This window comes from Taudactylus pleione, unplaced genomic scaffold (assembly GCF_031769625.1).
Source record: "Taudactylus pleione unplaced genomic scaffold, aTauple2 ptg001117l, whole genome shotgun sequence".
In the NCBI taxonomy this organism is placed as follows: domain Eukaryota; kingdom Metazoa; phylum Chordata; class Amphibia; order Anura; family Myobatrachidae; genus Taudactylus; species Taudactylus pleione.
Genome location: NW_028285518.1, coordinates 707,416 through 727,918, shown reverse-complemented (window position 1 = coordinate 727,918; position 20,503 = coordinate 707,416). Strand labels below are relative to the sequence as shown.

General features: G+C 44.3%; 1 protein-coding gene across 1 annotated transcript in view; it reads right to left on the bottom strand.

The window, feature by feature from the left end:
• LOC148453686 (calpain-8-like) overlaps positions 1–20,503 on the bottom strand; it is a gene marked incomplete at its 3' end in the record, with an annotated part of 52,210 nt that overhangs the window by 18,981 nt on the left and 12,726 nt on the right. Inside the window, exons 6-7 of the mRNA XM_088461860.1 lie at positions 4,956–5,039; positions 4,779–4,864 (exon numbers count right to left, since the gene is read on the bottom strand). Of these exons, the coding sequence (XP_088317986.1) occupies positions 4,779–4,864; positions 4,956–5,039 (170 nt within the window). The remainder of the gene's footprint in view (positions 1–4,778; positions 4,865–4,955; positions 5,040–20,503) is intronic.

Sequence of the window (20,503 nt, the reverse complement as noted above, 5' to 3'; positions counted from 1 at the left end):
CTCGCTCTGAATCAGTGCCCTCCTACCTGAAAATGGAGCGGCCTCCTGGCCGCTCGCATAGCTGTCAGGCCCGGAGTTCCTATCCGGATCAGACCCGGAATTTAGCCGGCGCCGACTCGGGATATTCCTGAGTTGGCACTGCTCACATCGGAGTCGGGTCTGCATAGACCCGGCTTTCCCGGTGTGAAAGTGGACACTTGGAGATGACGTCATCTCCTTGCACTACTGAAGCCGGACCAATCGGCCGGCTTGCAGTGCACTCCAGGTCATCGTGACCCAGAGTGCGCTGTTCTCACAGCAGGGTTTCACGGGCTACGTCCGTGTTAAACAATGCTATTTACCTGGGTTGGATTGCCGGGTCACTCGACCCGGCGATTCAACCATCTCCCCTTTTACACCAGGGAGCTGCCCGGGTTATCCCTGCAATAACCCGGATTTTAGCTCCGGTGTAAGAGGGGTATTAGTCTCATCCCGCCCGAACACACAAGGTCATGTGAATGGGCGGGGGCTGTAGGCAGGAGAATTAGAGAGCTGCCCGGACGCTCAGGGTGGGTATACACATGGCAGTTTGCATGGCCAGAGCATACTTTGGACTTTCTGGGCATGAGCAGCACTGAAACAGCGCAATTGGCCACAGGGTACCGTTCTAGGCATCCAGACAGCCAGGTGTAGGGGCTGTAGGGCAGTGATGATGCCAGCCCCAGGGCCCTGATCCCTAGCAAAGGAAACGCTCACATACACCAACCCTGTGGCCGGGGTCAACTAATATACACTTTGGTACATTAGTTTTATTATACCCCTTTTACACCTAAATCCTGGGTCCAGTCTGGGATACTGAACACGGGTTTCAACCTGTTTACACCGCAGGCTGGATCTGGGCTATTGTCGGGGCTTACCTATGCCGACACTTAGAGATGACATAATCTACAAGCGCTGGGGGTGTGGATTTCACAATGCAGTGAACGGAACATGGGTCAGACATCCTGGGTTATCCGTTCACACTGCCCTGTAATCCGGGTCCTTCTCTGACCAAACCGGGGAGCTAGCTGGGTTGGATTCCCGGGTCACTGGACCCCAGTTAACCCTTTTACAATGAACCGCGACCCTGGTTAGCCCGGCAATAACCCAGGTTTTTGCGGTGATGTAAAAGGACTAGTGACTCTGTTAATACATATATTCGAGACAATGCTGCCCCCTGCTGAGGAATAAAGTAGAAGATTAATGCAGGTATTGTATGTATGTTATAATTTTTTAGACATTAATCGGGAGGTTACTGTTGCCCCCACCCTTCTCCTAGGGAATAAATAAGGCTAGCAAAGACCAAACAGTGGGCCTGATTCAGAGCCGGACGCTCTGACAAGAGCGCTCGCTCTGAATCAGGGCCGTCCTAGCTGAAATTGGAGCGGCCTCCTGGCCGCTCACATAGCTGTGGGTAACCACCCACAGCTTATGCGAGCGTCCAAAAAGATCAAGACCATCGCGACCATCGGGCTTGCGACGAGACCCTTGTGGTAGGGTCTCGTCTGCCGCAAGCCCGGAGTGCTTTTGGCTCTATCAGAGCCAAAAACACTCCCACTGACATCACTAGTGAGTGGGGACGGACCCAGACGGTAGGCGTTCCCATGGCAACGCCTCCGTCTGGGCAGCCACACCCCCGGCACACCCACCAAAGGGGGCGTGCTGTCACTCACCATCGACAGCACGCCCCCTTTGGTGCGAGACCCATAGCAACGGCCAGGCTGTCGTTATTCGGGTCTCGCGCATGCGCACAACGGAGCTCCCTCCGTCGTGCGCATGCGCACTTGGGCACCATCAACCCGCTTGCGAGCGCTCGCGAGCGGGTCTGAATTAGGCCCAGTATCCTCTTACAGGAGTGGAGATTGCAATATACTGGCTGCCCGTACGTTACTTTGCTTATCCGGGCCTTGGAGAAAGGGGGAGGGGCTCCCCGAGACTCTTATCTGAATAAATTGCTGAATACAGCTGATTAAGTACTGAGTATATCTTTTGTTAACTTTTATCTGCTTATATACATGTATAATCCTTATTAATAAACTGTTGCTTATTGCTTTTAATGTGTTGTGTAATTACTATACTCACACGATATTTGTCATTGATAACCCTGTTATAAAAGTGTCACTGGGGACATCAATGATCATATGCAGAAAAAAAAGGACCCACCAGGTGCAAAACCATCGATGATCAATGGACAACGCCAGCCACTGCCCATCTGTCGCTTATGGAAAACCTGGTTCCATGATGGGTCAGGATAGAAGATTTTGGGTCCCCCTACAGAGGCACCAGACCTGTGCTCATGGCCAGCCTGGGCCCTGGGGGTGGTTATCGCTATGTCAGGGGGACCCCATGCTCATATCTGCTAAGCATTTATTCATTTCATGTATACAATATAGTTACGCAGCGCACTGCACGTGGGGTCTGCTGTCCCACTGGTGGTGACTGGGGTCTGCAGATGTGCCGGAACAGGTTTTCTAAACGCAGATTTTGGAGGTAGGGTAGGAGTCCCATGGCGTAGACTCCACTGGAGCATAACAAGCGCTAGTCTGCCTCCAAAACCCCCCCCCCCACAGGGGCCATGACTGATTACTGTTCTAGAAGAGCAGCATGACAGGGACATTTGGGGGGGGGGGGGGCGGGGATTTATCAAACCTTACAAAGTGGAACCATGGGGGCGTTGCCTACAGTGACCAATTAAATTCTGGATATCACTTATCTAGAACATCATAGAATGATAGCTAGAATCTAATTGGGTTGCTGTGGGCATTACATCCACTACAGTGGTGTAAGTTCATCCCAGACGCCCGGAGGCAAGTTATCATTTAGTGCCTCCCTTATCCCCCATATTTACAGCCCTAAGTGGGGTGAATATATTGTTGGTGATGGAGGAGGTGCCCCTTCAGTGCTGGCGCCCGGCGGCAGGCGCCCCCATTGTCTCCCATACTTCTGCCCCTGATGCACTAGTCCTCTTTAGAAGGTTAGACACATCTCCTCGTACTACCCAACTCCCCTGGCAGACAGGGCAACGTCTCCGCTCTGCTGACGGTCTCTCAGAATCCCCCAGCCCCCCACGCATTATACTCCCTAATGACCATGTGTGTACTTGTGTTAGAGAAATTTAGATTGTAAGCTCCATTTGGACGGGGACATTCTGTGATTGTATGTAACCCACCCTTACTCTGTAAATGGTCTCTGGGTTACTATCTAGTATGGAAATCAATATTCTAGTCGTGCGCTACCGCTGTCTCTAACTGGAAGCGCCTCACTGAATCGCGGGGACCCGCTAGGCTCACGCTACCGCCGGAGCCCGATCCTCTCTATATGCAGCCGGGACCAGCTGGATCACCGGCGCCCCACACTGGCACCACGATCGCTGACTAGAGCGCTCCGCTCCGTACAGGTCAGTTCGATGTGGGCACAGGAGGGGGGAATAGCAGATTGGCGCCAAGCACTAGCGCAACCCTATATATCCTAACTGCCGCCGCGCGAGCTCCCTTCTTCCCGCTCACAGCGCGAGCTTCCCTTCCACTAAACGGCTCGCGCTGCTTCTGGAGCCTTCCAGTCCTCAAGCCCTCCTGTCTCCTGCTGCAGCCAATCGCATGGGCTAAAAAATCATGTACTGTCTCTGCTGTGGTCTTGCCCACCCCCTCACAGAGTACAAACATAAATATACAATACCATAAATGCCCCTTACAGATATAGTTACCTAAATACATACATATATATATATTATTTAATTACTACATAAAACTAGGTCATATACATTCAAGGTGCCAGACAGCACTCTCAAGGTATTATTGTACCACATCCTAAAATGAGCCTATTCTAGTTTTAGCCTTATGTCAATATGGCTACAATCTCCCCCTGGTAATCTATGTAAATCCAGTAAACCAAACATATATACATGACTACTTTAGTTATCTCTGTCCCACAATTTCTGTGTACCCTAAATAGGGCCAATGAAGTACTATGCTGGGATCTATGACTCTATCCACCCTTCTAGGCTGCCCCAGACGATCATATGTCAAAATCACTGATGGCTTTCTTTGCCTACTGGGCCTTACTCTATCCCCTAATTCATTCATGTCACCATCCTCGTAGACAGAGCAGCTTTCTCTTAAACTTTCTCCATCATTCCCTAAAGAAAGTTTGTTAGCAGTTTCACATAAAGTTATACTATCCCCTACATCCCTACTCCCTTCTGGCGGAATCTCAGGTGAGTATTCTAGTATAGGAGGGTCCTCCATATAGAAGTATATCTGTCTCTCATTGTCAGTTTCTTGCTCTTCTGAATCTTTAATTACTACATAAAACCAAGTCATATACATTCAAGGTGCCAGACAGCACTCTCAAGGTACTATTTTAGCCTTATGTCAATATGGCTACATGTATACAGCTATGTAATGAGTTGTGCATTCAGAAATTGCAGTAATAATATGTCTTTGGCTTTCCTGTCAGGTTCAAATTCAGAGGAGGGGCCCCTGGAGACATCAGTGCCCCCCCTCCCCTGAATCCACGCCTCCCCCTGTCTTTCCCAAGTAGCAATCAGACGTGCCATGAATTTAGCGCATGCGCAGAAGATAGTATTACGCCCTTCCTACGTTCCGCTCATATGCCAGGTGCCGTATTATTACCCTTCCTGTCATTATGTTGGTGGGGAAGGATGTGGCCCCTGGCTCCTATGGCTGGCGGGGTATTCGGCAATAATGGTTTCCAGCCTTTGTACTAAGTAAACCCTGAATAATGTTATATTTAGGACATACTTATCACTCCATTCTCCGTTCCACTCTATGCAGCCCCACGGATTCCTCACTCTGATGATCTGGGCGATATCCCCACGGTAAGAGACCTGGTACAAACCGAAGAGTGTGAGCTGATCATTTACGTTCCCCCAGCCAGGCAGGATTGGCGATTACTGAGCAGCGCCATGAATTGTTTACCTCTTCCGCCGCGGTCACTGAATACGCGTGGTTCTTCACCACATTGGTGCTCATGACTATTTCTCCTGTGCCCGTCTCAGATCTCTGGGAGGATGAGAAAGTAAAATATCATCTGTCATCCGAGCACATCCAGCACTACACAGGGACATACAGGAATCATTTGTCATGTGAGTTAATATTAAACCATTATTTATATTATTATTATTATTATTATTATTTTATAGATAGCTAGAAAATGGGATAGATAGATATGAGATAGATAGATATGAGATAGATAGATAGATAGATATAAGATAGATAGATAGATATGAGATAGATAGACAGATAGATATGAAATAGATAGATAGATATGAGATAGATAGATAGATAGATAGATAGATAGATAGATAGATAGATAGATAGATAGATATGAGATAGATAGATATGAGATAGATAGGTAGATAGATATGAGATGGATAGATAGATATGAGATAGAAAGATAGATATGAGATAGATAGATGATATGAGATAGATAGACAGATAGATATATATGAGATAGATAGATAGATAGATAGATAGATAGATATTAGAGATAGATAGATAGATAGATAGATTTGAGATAGATAGATAGCTAAATAGATAGACAGATAGATAGATAGATATGAGATAGATAGACAGATAGATAGATATGAGATAGATAGATAGATAGATAGATAGATAGATAGATAGGATAGATATGAGATATATAGATAGATAGATATGAGATAGATAGATAGATAGATATGAGATAGATAAATAGAGAGATAGATAGATAGATAGATATGAGATATATAGATAGATAGATATGAGATAGACAGATAGATATGAAATAGATAGATATGAGATAGAAAGATAGATAGATATGAGATAGATAGATAGATAGATAGATAGATAGATAGATAGATATGAGATAGATAGGTAGATAGATATGAGATAGAAAGATAGATATGAGATAGATAGATGATATGAGATAGATAGACAGATAGATATGAAATAGATAGATAGATATGAGATAGAAAGATAGATAGATAGATAGATAGATAGATAGATATGAGATAGATAGATAGATAGATATGAGATAGATAGGTAGATAGATATGAGATGGATAGATAGATATGAGATAGAAAGATAGATATGAGATAGATAGATGATATGAGATAGATAGACAGATAGATATATATGAGATAGATAGATAGATATTAGAGATAGATAGATCGATAGATAGATTTGAGATAGATAGATAGCTAAATAGATAGACAGATAGATAGATAGATATGAGATAGATAGACAGATAGATAGATATGAGATAGATAGATAGATAGATAGATAGGATAGATATGAGATATATAGATAGATAGATATGAGATAGATAGATAGATATGAGAGATAAATAGAGAGATAGATAGATAGATATGAGATATATAGATAGATAGATAGATATGAGATAGATAGACAGATAGATATGAAATAGATAGATAGATATGAGATAGAAAGATAGATAGATATGAGATAGATAGATAGATAGATATGAGATAGATAGGTAGATAGATATGAGATGGATAGATAGATATGAGATAGAAAGATAGATATGAGATAGATAGACAGATAGATATGAGATAGATAGATAGATTTGAGATAGATAGATATGAGATAGATAGATATGGGATAGATAGATATTAGATAGATATGAGATAGATAGATAGATAGATAGATAGATAGACAGATAGATATGAGATAGATAGATAGATAGATAGATATGAGATAGATAGATAGATAGATATGAGATAGATAGATATGAGATAGATAGAAAGATAGATAGGTAGATAGATAGATATGAGATAGATAGATAGATAGATAGATAGATAGATAGATAGATAGATATGGGATAGATAGATAGATAGATAGATAGATATGGGATAGAAAGATATGAGATAGATAGATAGATAGATAGATAGATAGATAGATAGATAGATAGATAGATAGATAGATAGATAGATATGAGATGGATAGACAGATAGATATTAAATAGATAGATAGATATTAGATAGATAGATATGAGATAGAAAGATAGATAGATAGATATGAGATAGATAGATAGATAGATAGATAGGTAGGTAGATATGAGATGGATAGATAGATATGAGATAGAAAGATAGATATGAGATAGATAGATGATATGAGATAGATAGATAGATAGATAGATAGATAGATAGATAGATAGATAGATAGATAGATAGATAGATATGAGATAGATATGAGATAGATAGATAGATATGAGAGATAGATCGATAGATAGATTTGAGATAGATAGATAGATATGAGATAGATAGATAGATAGGATAGATATGAGATAGATAGATATGAGATAGATAAATAGAGAGATAGATATGAGATATATAGATAGATAGATATGAGATAAATATATAGATAAATATGAGATAGATAGATACATAGATAGATAAAGTCCGAAAGGATGAAACGCGTTGGTGTTCACAACCTGACTGACGTCACCAGCCAGTGAGCGCGGAGATTGGACTCCCCCAGGAGAGCGGTGGTTAGCAAACAGACTGTCACAGGGACACTGCAGAAGAACGCTGCCCCGACGAACCGTTTATATTACAAGCGGCAAACGGAGCAGACGCACTGCTGATTCAACATCAGGAGCCCGGACCAAGCGAGCCCTGCACGGAGGGACATAGGGAAAGGTAGGGTCAGTTTACACACCCTGTCTCACCGCCGCGCCAGTCACGGGTTTTCACTGATTTCCAGGACATTTAACTTTTCACAGAAAGCGCTTTAAACATCTATTGTTGCATATTATATGTATTGAGTGTTGTTTGTCACCTCCGCTGGTACATTGTAAACATATTTCGTTATTTATATATAGAGCGCTTCTTTCACATAAATTAACCCTTACTTGGCCAGGTATCTGACCATTTATAAGAAAGCTGCTTATTATAACACCCAGGAGCGCATGATCACCACTTTAGTTATAGATAGATATGAGATAGATAGATATGAGATATATAGATAGATAAATATGAGATATATAGATAGATACAGTAGTTATGAGATAAATAGAGAGATAGATATGAGATATATAGATAGATAGATATGAGATATATAGATAGATAGATATGAGATAAATAGAGAGATAGATATATAGACATGAGATATATAGATATATAGATAGATATGAGATAGATAGACAGATAGATATGAGAGATAGATAGATAGATATAGATAGATATGAGATAGATAGATATGAGACAGACAGATAGATGATACATAGATAGATATTAGATAGATAGATAGATAGATAGATAGATAGATATGAGATATATAGATAGATAGATAGATAGATAGATAGATAGATAGATATGAGATATATAGATAATAGACAGATATAGATGCTTAGGGTAGGGTGAATATCTAGCGATCCGTTGCAGTCCAACAAAGTAATTGCAAAAATCATTGATAAATTTGTGGTTCGGGGATATGACCTGTTTAAGGGCCGGATTCAGCAAGGATCTCAGGTGCTAAGGCGCACGCAGACCGCGATTGTTGCATACTGCGCATGCGTATGCATCGCAGTGCTCGTGTACAAAGACTCCACTACGATCGGGTCTGCGACTGCAGTGAGTACATAGACCCATCGCAGAGTGATTGACAGGAAGTACCATTTGGGGAGTTGACGGGGGATGGGATGCTCGGCGAAACGCAGGCATGTCAGTGCATTTGAACGCCGTTAGAGGGGCGTGCATAATTTAGCCACGGCGATGCCATACACAGCCTGAGCTCTCACTGCGTGCAGGAAGTTTAGCGATTTCTGAGTAAGGTCTGACCTTGTGTACTTGTGCGTGAGGCTCCGATGATACTTGACGGTACCGATGTTTTTGCAGACTTGCACGGTATTACGGATGTGAGAGAGGGGAAGTGGGCGTCCTTATATTGGGCTGCGAAGGCAGTGCTATCACAGACATTAGCATATTTTCGCAGCAGAACTGCGTGAGCTATTGCTACCGCGATCGCATCTGCGATCTGTACTGATTCAGGCCCTAAGTTATGACGTCAAAAAATGGAGGTCCTGGAAATACCTAGGGAAGATGCAGGGATGTGCGCCAGGGGAGGGCTTTGCAGCGACATTAGCATAAAGCAAAAGACGAGTCTGCGTCCAACTCAGAATCGGGACCTTTATTTTATATTTATGTGGCTAGAAAGGATTTTATAGGGGTTGAAAGTTTATTTGAAAATTGAGCACTGTACAGTACGTCTGTTTATATTGCGAGCACTGGAATGGAAGTGATGGCATTCCTCACGTCCCACCCTAAGGGAAGTTAAGAAGAGCATTGTCCTTTTCAGTACGAGGAATGGCGGGGACTATATATATATATATATATATATATATATATAGTCGAAGCTGGATAATTGGCTGAGACAAGATCAGTTTAAAATTAGATCATAACGACGCCATCTTGCGACTGGCCGCAAGACGCCATCTTGAAAATGAGATCTGCAAGATGCCATTTTGCGAATCGCCGCTCAGCAACAAGCCTCTCTATTGTGTTGTCTGTTTCTGTGAGGGTATAAATGTGCATGTTGTGACCCCAGTCTGGAGTGTTCTTGCTGAATGCTGATTGACGGAGGTTTCTTGCTGATGCCGGTATCTGGTCCAGAGCGCATGCGTATGTATAACTGTACTTGGGTCTGTATAATTCCTTTGCGCTAAATTGTACTTAGATCATAGCGTGTAACTATCTGTACTTTTCTTGAAATAATACTTTGTGCTTTGGAAACACACGTCCAAGGTCTAAAGTCTTTATTATACTGAATGTCTGCGTACACAAATAGCGTCAACTTTAGAGGTTTATAGGCAGGTTTTAGAAGATACAGGCAGGAGTGTATAGAGGTTCAAATTCAGTATCCTTAGTTGGGGGCTCATAGTGTGAGGTCACTTACCTGCTCACACGATAAAATACGGTAATCGATAGCTCACCAAAGGGTGGATAGTGGCCACACGCAGTTTTCCCTGCAACCACTCGGTGCTGAAAGATCGCTATCCGTTATCGTGTGAATCAAGGTACGCTGACTAGAATCCAGGGAAAAGAGAGGAAAAAGTTTGTTTTCCTCTGTTGATAGTATTTCACGTTAAAGGGGCGTGCCGCAGTATGCTGAGTCACAGTTTAGCGCTCGCAGTAGAGATGCACTTTGCGTACGCAGCTAAAGGTGAGTCATACGGTTGTGTGGTAGTCGCATTATTGTGTATGCGACTAGTCGCACAATAGCATATACATATTTCCGGTTGTGCTGCCACGTGTTTAAACAAAGCCGTTGAGGTTTAAATTTTTCAACTGTTGCCAATATCTGGGTTAACGTGTATTTTTCTGCGCAGGAAAAAAGTGTGTAACTGTGAGTGTTTGTTTAGGGTGTAACACGGGACCTAAATGTTAAGGGTATCGTAGGACCCTTAAGTGCTAGGCGCAGGAAGTTGGCCTAGTGACTCGGTAGCAGCTTACCGTTTACTTTACACAAGGCAGGTGTATGGGTTTGTTATTTTTGTTAGGGTTCGGCTCCCAGCGTGATTATAGTGTTCAGTAATCAATGTGTGTGATCTGTTAGGCTTATTTGAACATTATAATTGAACCGCATAGTCTTGCTTAGATTGTGATTGTGATGTGGGGAGAGGGTGGACAAAATCAACTGGAAAACATAGGGTACTAGCAGTTGAAACATAGTCAAAAAGGGATTTATTGTATGGGAGCATCTTCCTTCCATAAGTGAGTGTAGGCGCCTAGAAGTCCTTCATAGGGTTTGGTGGATACACCCTTTTTCAAAGGCGTCCGCAGGTAAGTGAAAGTATCTTGACTGTCTTTCTCCAGTTTAAATCTTTATTGAAAAACGTAGGAGTTGTCTCAGAATGGGAGCCACGCACACAATAGAGATGTTAGACAATGATGTGCTGCTAATGGAAGCGCCGCTTGGATCGGCCCGTCGCATTATGCACACAAAGTACGGTACTTATGCAATAAGGTATTGAGATGTATGGTTTAAGATAACAATGAAGAGTGCTAGACCGTTTCCCAGAATTGGTAGCTTTGACAAAGATGTATTGAATAATGTCCGGGACCACATCAGTCTGATGCGGTCTCGAGGTAAAAAGGTAAAATATTATGAATGTTTAAAATTGTGGCAGCATGAAGGGGATGCGTGGCTTTAAAATGTGCAAGCGACGCAAACTAGCATCGCGAACACATTGCCAGAAAATACACCCGCAGCGCTAGATTGCAATGTGTGTGAGCCGCAAAATAGTGCGCACGTGCAGCAAGGTAGCGTTGCGGACGGTATTGCCAGCAGTTCACGCGCACCAGTGCCACCTTATGTGGATGGGGGTGCAAGTACAGTTATCGAAAAAACCCATAAAAATGTAACAAGCTATTTGTACCCTCTCTTAAGCAACCATAAAGAAAATGTTTATGATGTGGATGATGAGCCTATTGTAATGTCTGCCATTTCCCATGCTGTGCAGATGATAGATGCTGCATCACCACAATCACGGGTGGTGCCGCCATCTCCATCGGCAACAGCAAGGGAAGTGTTAACACCCTCTGCACCCATAGAGGAAGTTGTTAATACCATACGTTGCAGCAACAGACGGACCGCCCAGCCAGGTAACAAGGTCAAAGGTAGCAGCGCTGCCAGTCTGCATCCCATTCAGACAATAACTGTTCCGAAAGGAAATGCGGATGCGAACGGTGTAGTGCCCACTAGGGAAGTGGTAGGAACTAGCCAAATGTCAAAGATTTTTGAGGAATTTGGGTAGTTCTCATGAGCCAACTAACAAAGATTGGCGTGTGGTGTTAAGGGTCTGTCTACCACGCAATATCGACGTGACAAAATTTATCACGGACTGTGTATTGGATGGTGACGTTCCCTTAACAGATGAAGTGAATCAAGGTAACATTTCCCGTATCATAACTCAATTGGGTATATATTTTCCAGTAGTAGTTAACTGGAACAAAATTTTCACAATAAAACAAAAGGAAAGTGAATCTGCAGAAGATTATTGCGCCCGGGCTCTGCAGGCTATCACCCAGTACACTGGGATAGAAGATATCAAAGATATCACTCACCACAGGGGAATGATAGTCACCATACTCATGGATGGTCTTAAAGAGAACCTAAAGACCCGGGTTCAGACCTCACAGCCTGGCTGGATGGGAGTCACAATGGATACCCTCATAGAATCTGCCATAGAACATGATAAAATATCTCGAAGAAGAGAGAGACCCAGAGCGAGAAACTAATGGCTGTCAGTATCCAAGCTCTGGAAGGAATGACGGTAACATCACAGCCAGCAGACACACCTGCACCCACACACACACCTACACCTGAACAGTTATACGCCCTCACTAATCCCACACCACAGCAAACACAGCTCTATCCCACTTACCCTACACAACCACAGGTCCCATAATACCCACAAACTTCATGCCCCTCACAATACCCTTATCCTCCATATCCCTACCCATATCCATCACCTTTCCCCCCTGCTCAAACCTCACAACAACCCGTGTCTTCATCTGATCCACGAGCATGTTTTAATTGTAAACAAACAGGACATTTAAATAGAAACTGTCCGGTAAAAAGGGTAGGACCCCCAAACCAGAGAGTACCTGGATATCCCCATAAAGGTCATGCACAGAGACCAGCAAATGTCCAACAGGCATCAGCTCCAATTGTGGCCGTTATGCTTTATTGGAGAATGGAAGCCAACGCTAGGGGTCAGGTCATACCTGTAGTCTACAGATAGTCAGGTTAACGGGAAGTACTAGGGAAGAACCGGTCTTGATGGTTGATGTAGCTGGTACTAAATATCCTTTTCTTGTAGACACAGGGGCGACCAGGTCAGTGATAAAATCTCCCGTTAATTTACAGGTGACCAACGAGACAGTACCAACAATGGGTGTAACAGGTAAAGTGCAACATTATCCTTTAACAAAGTCCACAGAAGTTACTATTGGGCCGTTGCATACCAGGTATTCTTTCCTTCTGGCTGCTGCGGCTCCTACTAACCTGCTGGGTAGAGATTTGTTATGTAAGATGGGATGTGTCATATATTGCACCCCTGATGGTGTATTTCTAGTCTCTAGATATCCCAGAGAGAGTTGCGCACACGAGGTGCGGGATATGTTGGACACTCCCCAAAGGATAATGTACCACTCTACCAGTTTAAATGAAAATCCATCTCAGGTAGATCAAATGTTGTCCCAAATTCCAGATTCCCTTTGGACTAAGGATGGACAGGACACTGGATTAATGGCAAACGTAAGCCCCGTAATGGTAAATTTAAAAGGCAGTAGGCAAGCTCCAAAAATTCCCCAGTACCCACTAAAACAGGAGGTAGAATTAGGTGTTTTTCCAATAATTGAGCGATTATTGCAACAGGGAATTTTAGTTCGTACAGCAAGTGTAGCCAACAGTCCCATCTTTCCGGTGAAGAAGAGTGGTGGGAGGCTGTGAAACGCGCGTCTTGGATCCGGGCACTCCCGCTGTGTACAGGCGGGACTGCGCACAGCAGCACACGCGTGAACTCCCCACACAATAGATCCTGCTCACCTCTTGCCGGCTCGGTTTTGAGCAAGCAGGTACCTTTCCTTCCCTTTTTCTAGGTGTACACAGAGACCGTTTTATTTGAGTGAGTCGTTTTCTCTGCAACAACCATTAGGTAGACAGAGCATCTACTCACCATATACGGGTCATAGTGTTACTCCTCCTATCTTATTTCTATCACTGTATACGAATCTGTGCTTCTCACCACTCACCTATACCTTGTGGCATGTGAGAGGCAGCAGCATCATTTTCGAATTTATACTGTGTTAATTTTACTTATTCTATTATTTTTCTCACTCATTTGAGTCAATCTTTATTTATTTATAAATTTCTTATTTATGTCACTATTATCTATTCTTCAGGGCACTCTCATTAGAGCTCAGTCCGAATAGGCTCCTGCGCTATTTATACCAGGTCCCTTTTCCAGACTGGGTCTAAAAGCAGATGCTCATTATACTTATTCCTACCCTTGGATAAACTTAACCGCACGCTCACTTGTCATTCACTGTTTGGATTACATAATGACAGGCAGCAGCTGCCGTTCTGATATCCAATAAAGGGATTCACCTACATATATACATCTGTATCTTCTCTAGCTCACTATTTCCAAGGTACCTGCCAGTACACTGTATACACGGCTATTGGCGGAACAACAAGTGCACATTTATTACATCTGCATAGTTACTTGTGTGATCCGACTAACAGGACAGATGCACGATTGTGCTTCTCTTTAAATATACAATTTTGTGGATATAATATTGGGAGTTCCGTACATATACATAATTTTGTTCTATCCTATTAGAATATCTATATAATACCTCTGTGATTCTTTCTGTGCCTGCGGTTTCACCCATTTAGTCACTGTACTTATTGATCCAATATTGATTGCTTTTTGATCTAACACATTATTTATACATATTGGATTAACTTCTCAACACATTATTCCATTTGTGTTGATGTGTATGTAAATGAATCACTGTACCTTTAATATTTATATATTCGCTAAGGTTGGAATACATTCCAATACCAATGTAGTACTTTGACTATAAGAGAGGTGTACTCAGAGAATCAATTTGATGATCACATCAATTTCTCACTCTCTGATGTCACCAGCTAACAATATTTCACCCTGCTTTTAGCATCAGTGATATTTATTTTTATGTATTGTATTGTTTTGTTGTGTGCTGTTTGGTGTCTTTAATATTTATATTTTGTGTGTCAGTATTGACAATAAGGCAGATCTGACGTTTTAATGCATATTGATTAAAAGTTACTTATTAATTGAATCAAGATTACTATAGTCTGACCCCAACGTGAGAGTTCTTTTTTCCTTCTCTGTTCGTTGCAATTATTCCTACTCTCAAGGGGAGCACCTACACATTACGTTATTCTTATACCCAATGAGGGTTGTATTTGTAAAATAGTGTATCCTATTTAAAACAATACATACAATATACAACTTCTATCCAGTGCTCAAGATTAATTTCCAATCCCCCCTTTCCTTGGTTATTTTAACATCTCACAAATGACAGAATCCAGGCCATACAGAACATGACACTGCCGCAGAACCAACAGCAAATTCGTACCTTCTTGGGAATGTGTGGATACTGTAGAATGTGGATCCCAGGTTTTTCTATTTTGGCCTTACCTTTACAGGACTTAGCGCCTCATTCAGAGGCGGTCGGAGGATGCAAGCGGTCGCTCAGAAACTGGGTGGCCTCTTGCATCCTGACTGGCCGCCTCTGTTTCGGTTGTTAGGCTGTGGGTTAACACCCACAGCTCTAACGACCGCTCGGGTGATGGTCGCGATGGTCATAGACCATCGCGACCATCGGGGCTTACGACGAGACCCTAGGGTAGGGTCTCACTTGTCGTAAGCCCCGGAGAGCTTCTGGCTCTGTCAGAGCCAGAAGCTCTCCACTGACATCACTAGTGATGTCAGTGGGGCCTCCCCCAAATGGTAGGCGTTCCCATGGGAACGCCTCCGTTTGGGCTGCCACCCCCCCCGGCCCGCCTTCCAAACGGGGCGAGCTGTCATTCAACATCGACAGCTCGCCCCCTTTGGAAAGAGACCCGCTACGACCAGCGCTGTCGGTCATAGCGGGTCTCACGCATGCGCACGTAGGAGCCGGCTCCCTCGCGCGCATGCGCATGCGCACTGGCAAAACATCGAGGCGGCCGTGTGGTCGTAGACCGTACGGCCGCCTCTGAATAAGGTCCTTAGGGCCTCATTCAGAGGCGGTCGGAGGATGCAAGCGGTCGCTCAGAAACTGGGCGGCCGCTTGCATCCTGACCGGCCGCCTCTGTTTCGATCGTTAGGCTGTGGGTTCACACCCACAGCTCTAACGACCGCTCGGGTGATGATCGTGATGGTCATAGACCATCGCGACCATCGGGGCTTACGACGAGACCCTAGGGTAGGGTCTCACTTGTCGTAAGCCCCGGAGAGCTTCTGGCTCTGTCAGAGCCGGAAGCTCTCCACTGACATGACTAGTGATGTCAGCGGGGCCTCCCCCAAATGGTAGGCGTTCCCATGGGAACACCTCCGTTTGCGCTGCCACCCCCCCGGCCCGCCTTCCAAACGGGGTGAGCTGTCATTCAACATCGACAGCTCACCCCCTTTGGTAAGAGACCCGCTACGACTGGCGCTGTCGGTCATAGCGGGTCTCACGCATGCGCACAAGGGAGCCGGCTCTCTCGTGCGCATGCACACTGGCAAAACATCGAGGCGGCCGTGCGGTCATAGACCGTACGGCCGCCTCTGAATAAGATCCTTAGTCTCTTCCCCCAAGCCCGATCGTTTCATACACACAGAGGAAACAGAGCAGGCTTTCCTTAATCTTAAGGATAGTCTGACAAAAGCACCTGCATTGGGAATACCCGAATATTGTACGGAAGCCGATGGTTGTGCTGCAGGTGTCCTCACACAAAAATATGGTGATGCCAGTAGGCCCATAGCATACTACAGTGCCCAATTGTACACTGTGGCAAGATCACTCCCCACCTGTTTGAGAAATGTAGCAGCTACTGCTCTATTGTAAAAGTGAGGACGTAGTATTGGGCCATGATATGATTGTCTACACTCCTCACGCTGTATCTGCTCTGCTGAACTCTGCCCAAACCAGACACATTTCTTCTGTAGGATTACCAAATGGGAACTAGCTCTAATTGCACCCGCAAACATCACTGTTAAACGATGCAGTACGCTGAAACCAGCAACATATTTACCATATGTACAACATGATGTACAAAGGGTGGAAGGAGACGAGTTGCTGGCGGGAGGTGAGTTCAGCGGATATAATGATGCACACGATTGTATGGAATATCTGAATCAGACCTTTACTGCTAGACCTGACATATACGTGACACACCTTTAGAGAATGCAGATGTGACATTTTACACGGATGGGAGTTGTCATAGACAAACAGACACAGGTGAATTATGTACAGGTTATGCTGTTGTAAATGACACAGACATCATAGAAGCTGAACCTCTTGGTCCTCCTCACTCAGCCCAGGTGGCAGAGTTAGTAGCACTAACAAGAGCGTGTGAACTGGCAGCAGGAAAGTCTGCTAACATTTACACTGACTTTAGGTATGCGTTCGGGGCGGTGCACGATTTCGGAGCTCTATGGCATCTGAGAAATTTTATGACAGCAGCAGGCACACCAGTTGCACACTCCAGACGCATAAAACAATTATTAAAAGCAATTCAACTGCCCAAAACGGTGGCAGTAATTAAATGTAAAGCCCATACATGTGAGGATGATCTGTCACAGGGCAACCACAGAGCCGATGAAGCTGCAAAATGGGCAGCAGGGTTAAAAATGTTTTCCCCAACTGAACAAATTATGGCCCTCATTCAGAGCCGTACGCTCTGAGCAGAGCGCACGCTCTGAATGAGGGCTGGGCTCCATTTTCATGGAGCGTCCTCCTGGAGGCTCATATAGCTGTGGGTCACCACCCACAGGCTATACGAGCGTGCATTGTGATGGCCGCGATGGTCGAGACCATCGCGACCATCGAAATTGCGAGCCGGAGCCTGCGGTTGAGGTTTTCAACCGCAAGCTCCGGAGTGATTTTGGCTCTATCAGAGCCAAAATCACTCCCACTGACATCACTAGTGATGTCAGTGGGCCGGCTTTTGACGGGAGGCGTTCCCGTGGGAACGCCCCCGTCAGGGAGGCATGCCCCCGGCACGCCCACCAAAGGGGGCGTGCTGTCAATCAACATTGACAGCACGCCCCCTTTGATCGGACACAACAAGCGAAGGACTTTCCTTCGCTCGTCGCGTCTGGCGCATGCGCACGATGGAGCTCCCTCCGTCGTGCGCATGCTCAGTCCATAACATCGACCCACTTGCGAGCGGACAGCCGCTCGCGAGTGGGTCTGAATCAGGCCCTATGTCTTTTCAAACAATTGATATGCTGAAATTAATTGAGATGCAAAATTTGTGTTCAATTCAGGAAAAATCCGTCTGGAAGTCCAAGGGATGTGGGCAAGAGTCCTCTGGGCTCTGGAGGGACGGACAAGGTAAGCCAGTAGCCCCCAAGGCATATTACCCCAGCCTGGCTGAAGCAGCACACGGTCTGACTCATCTGGGAAAGCAAGGTATGTGCAAATTGGTGAGCGCATACTAGTGTGCACCAGGTTTTTCTTCACAAGCAGAAAAGAGAGCAATTTCCTGTCTGACCTGCTTGAGGAAGAACATAGGGAAAGCGATCCCACATTCCACCGACTGACGGACCTTTCCAGGTAATACAAATTGATTTCATCCAATTACCACCCTGCAGGAATCTTAAGTATATGTTAGTGTGCACTGATGTATTTTCCAACTGGGTTGAGGCCTACCCAGCAGCCACTAATACTGCTGCGTTTACTGCCAAGAAAATAGTTCAGGAATTTGTATACAGATACGGTATCCCTAAAATCATCGAGAGTGACAGGGGTACTCATTTCACAGGTGATGTTTTTCAAAATATGTGTAAGCTGATGGATATTAATAGCTGACTTCACACCCCCTACCGACCGCAAGCCAGCGCCAAGGTAGAGAGGATGAACGGGACTATTAAAAATAAGTTAAGTAAAATCATGGCAGAGACTGGACTAGGATGGCCAGAAGCATTACCTTTGGTCCTGCATAGTATAAGGACCACTCCAAGACCCCCTCTAAATCTGTCCCCCTTTGAAATACTGTTCATTAGACAACCTCATTTGATTATAAGTCCACAGGAAGACTTGAAGGGTAACAACGAGGTAACTGTAAGGTATCTTATATCAATGAGTAAGCAGTTAAAACAGCAGCAGCAGAAACTGAAATTGTTGTCCCATGATATGTCTGAAACTAACTGTCATGATGTTGAACCAGGAGAATATGTTATGATCAGACATTTTTTGCGTTCAGGTTGTTTGACTGATCGATGGGAAGGTCCGTACCAGGTGCTGCTGACAAGTACTACATCTTTGAAGGTGGCTGAGAGAGATACCTGGGTCCATTCCACTCACTGCAAAAAGGTCAATCAACCAGTGGAGAAACAAGTCGGAGACAAGGTTGATAACGTGGACCTGTCGAGATACCTGAACTAAAAGAAATTTGCAGGTCCTTGTTGTGACAATGGACTGGCCTGCTGTGTTCATTTTCATATTCTTTTCCAGAGTTTTCACCATTCTGGTTGGTTCGGGGATATCCGGTTTCTGTGATGGGGGACCGATTGAGGAGATGGTAGCTGATGGCAGTGCTGATGGAGTGGAGTCTGGAGGAGGAGTGCAATGCCAATCAGGGGAGTGTCTGACCAATCTTAGTACTGTTATTGTTAAGAGAGCTGTTATTCCGGATACTCGGGGACAGTGTGGAAGTTTATCGTCTGAAGATTCCTGTATTTGTGGGCTTTGTGGGTCCCTAGTTGATGAGAACTGTATTCAACGGTGCCAGCCTAAATATAACCCATACTGGGGTCGGTATCCTTTAGAGGATTATCATAGCATAGTAGGCAAAGTGTTAAATCAAACTGATTGCTGGGTGTGTTCACATGTGCCACAGGGAGAGCATAACGTAGGGTTGGTGCCATTTCCGCTGAATATCACGGAAATTTTAGAATTGCAAAAAGGGAAAACATTGGATGGAAAATTCCTCTCATCCAAACCACCTCATTTCAAACTCTATCAATTCCAAGTAGATAGATCACTTTTGTGTTTGAACATAACCAACCCCAATAAACCCGGGAGTTGGAAAGTGATGGGGAATAATCTGATGATGACCTTTTCACAGAGAGCTGATAATGAGTCCGTAAATTATGATCTGTTACGCTCAATTAAATCTAGTGGGAGACATTTTAGGTACCGGTATACATTGAGTTCCAACAAAGAAATTATTGATAAGGTACCACATGGTTATTGTGCTAAAATAATACAACCAGAGACTTGCATATACCAGATGGAAGACCCTGAGATAGGATTGTTTGCAAGGGAAATGTGTTTAATGATAATGATGCATACTATTCTACTATTCCTTATGTTCTCCCCGATAATGTATATTTTATATGTGGAAGAAAAGCGTATAAGTGGCTCTCCCCGAGTTCCGAAGGTTTGTGTTATCTGGGAAGAGTAGTCCCAGAAGTTATGACCCTCACACATGTTGAAATGCTTGGTATCCATAAAAACACACCATCACCATACCTTCACACGCAATAAGAACACAGAGGCAAACAAAATATGATACCTGGTGACGTGCATAAAGCCACTCAGTTAATTAGTGAGACAACTGGCTTCCAAGTTTTAGTCGCACTGGATCCCACCAGGATCGCTCGGGGTACATTAAATTTTAGATATATTCAGGAACTTGCTAAATTGATAGATAATATCACCGAGATATATGATGACACATTCAGGTATACAGGGAGAGAATTGCAAGCGTACAAGAAA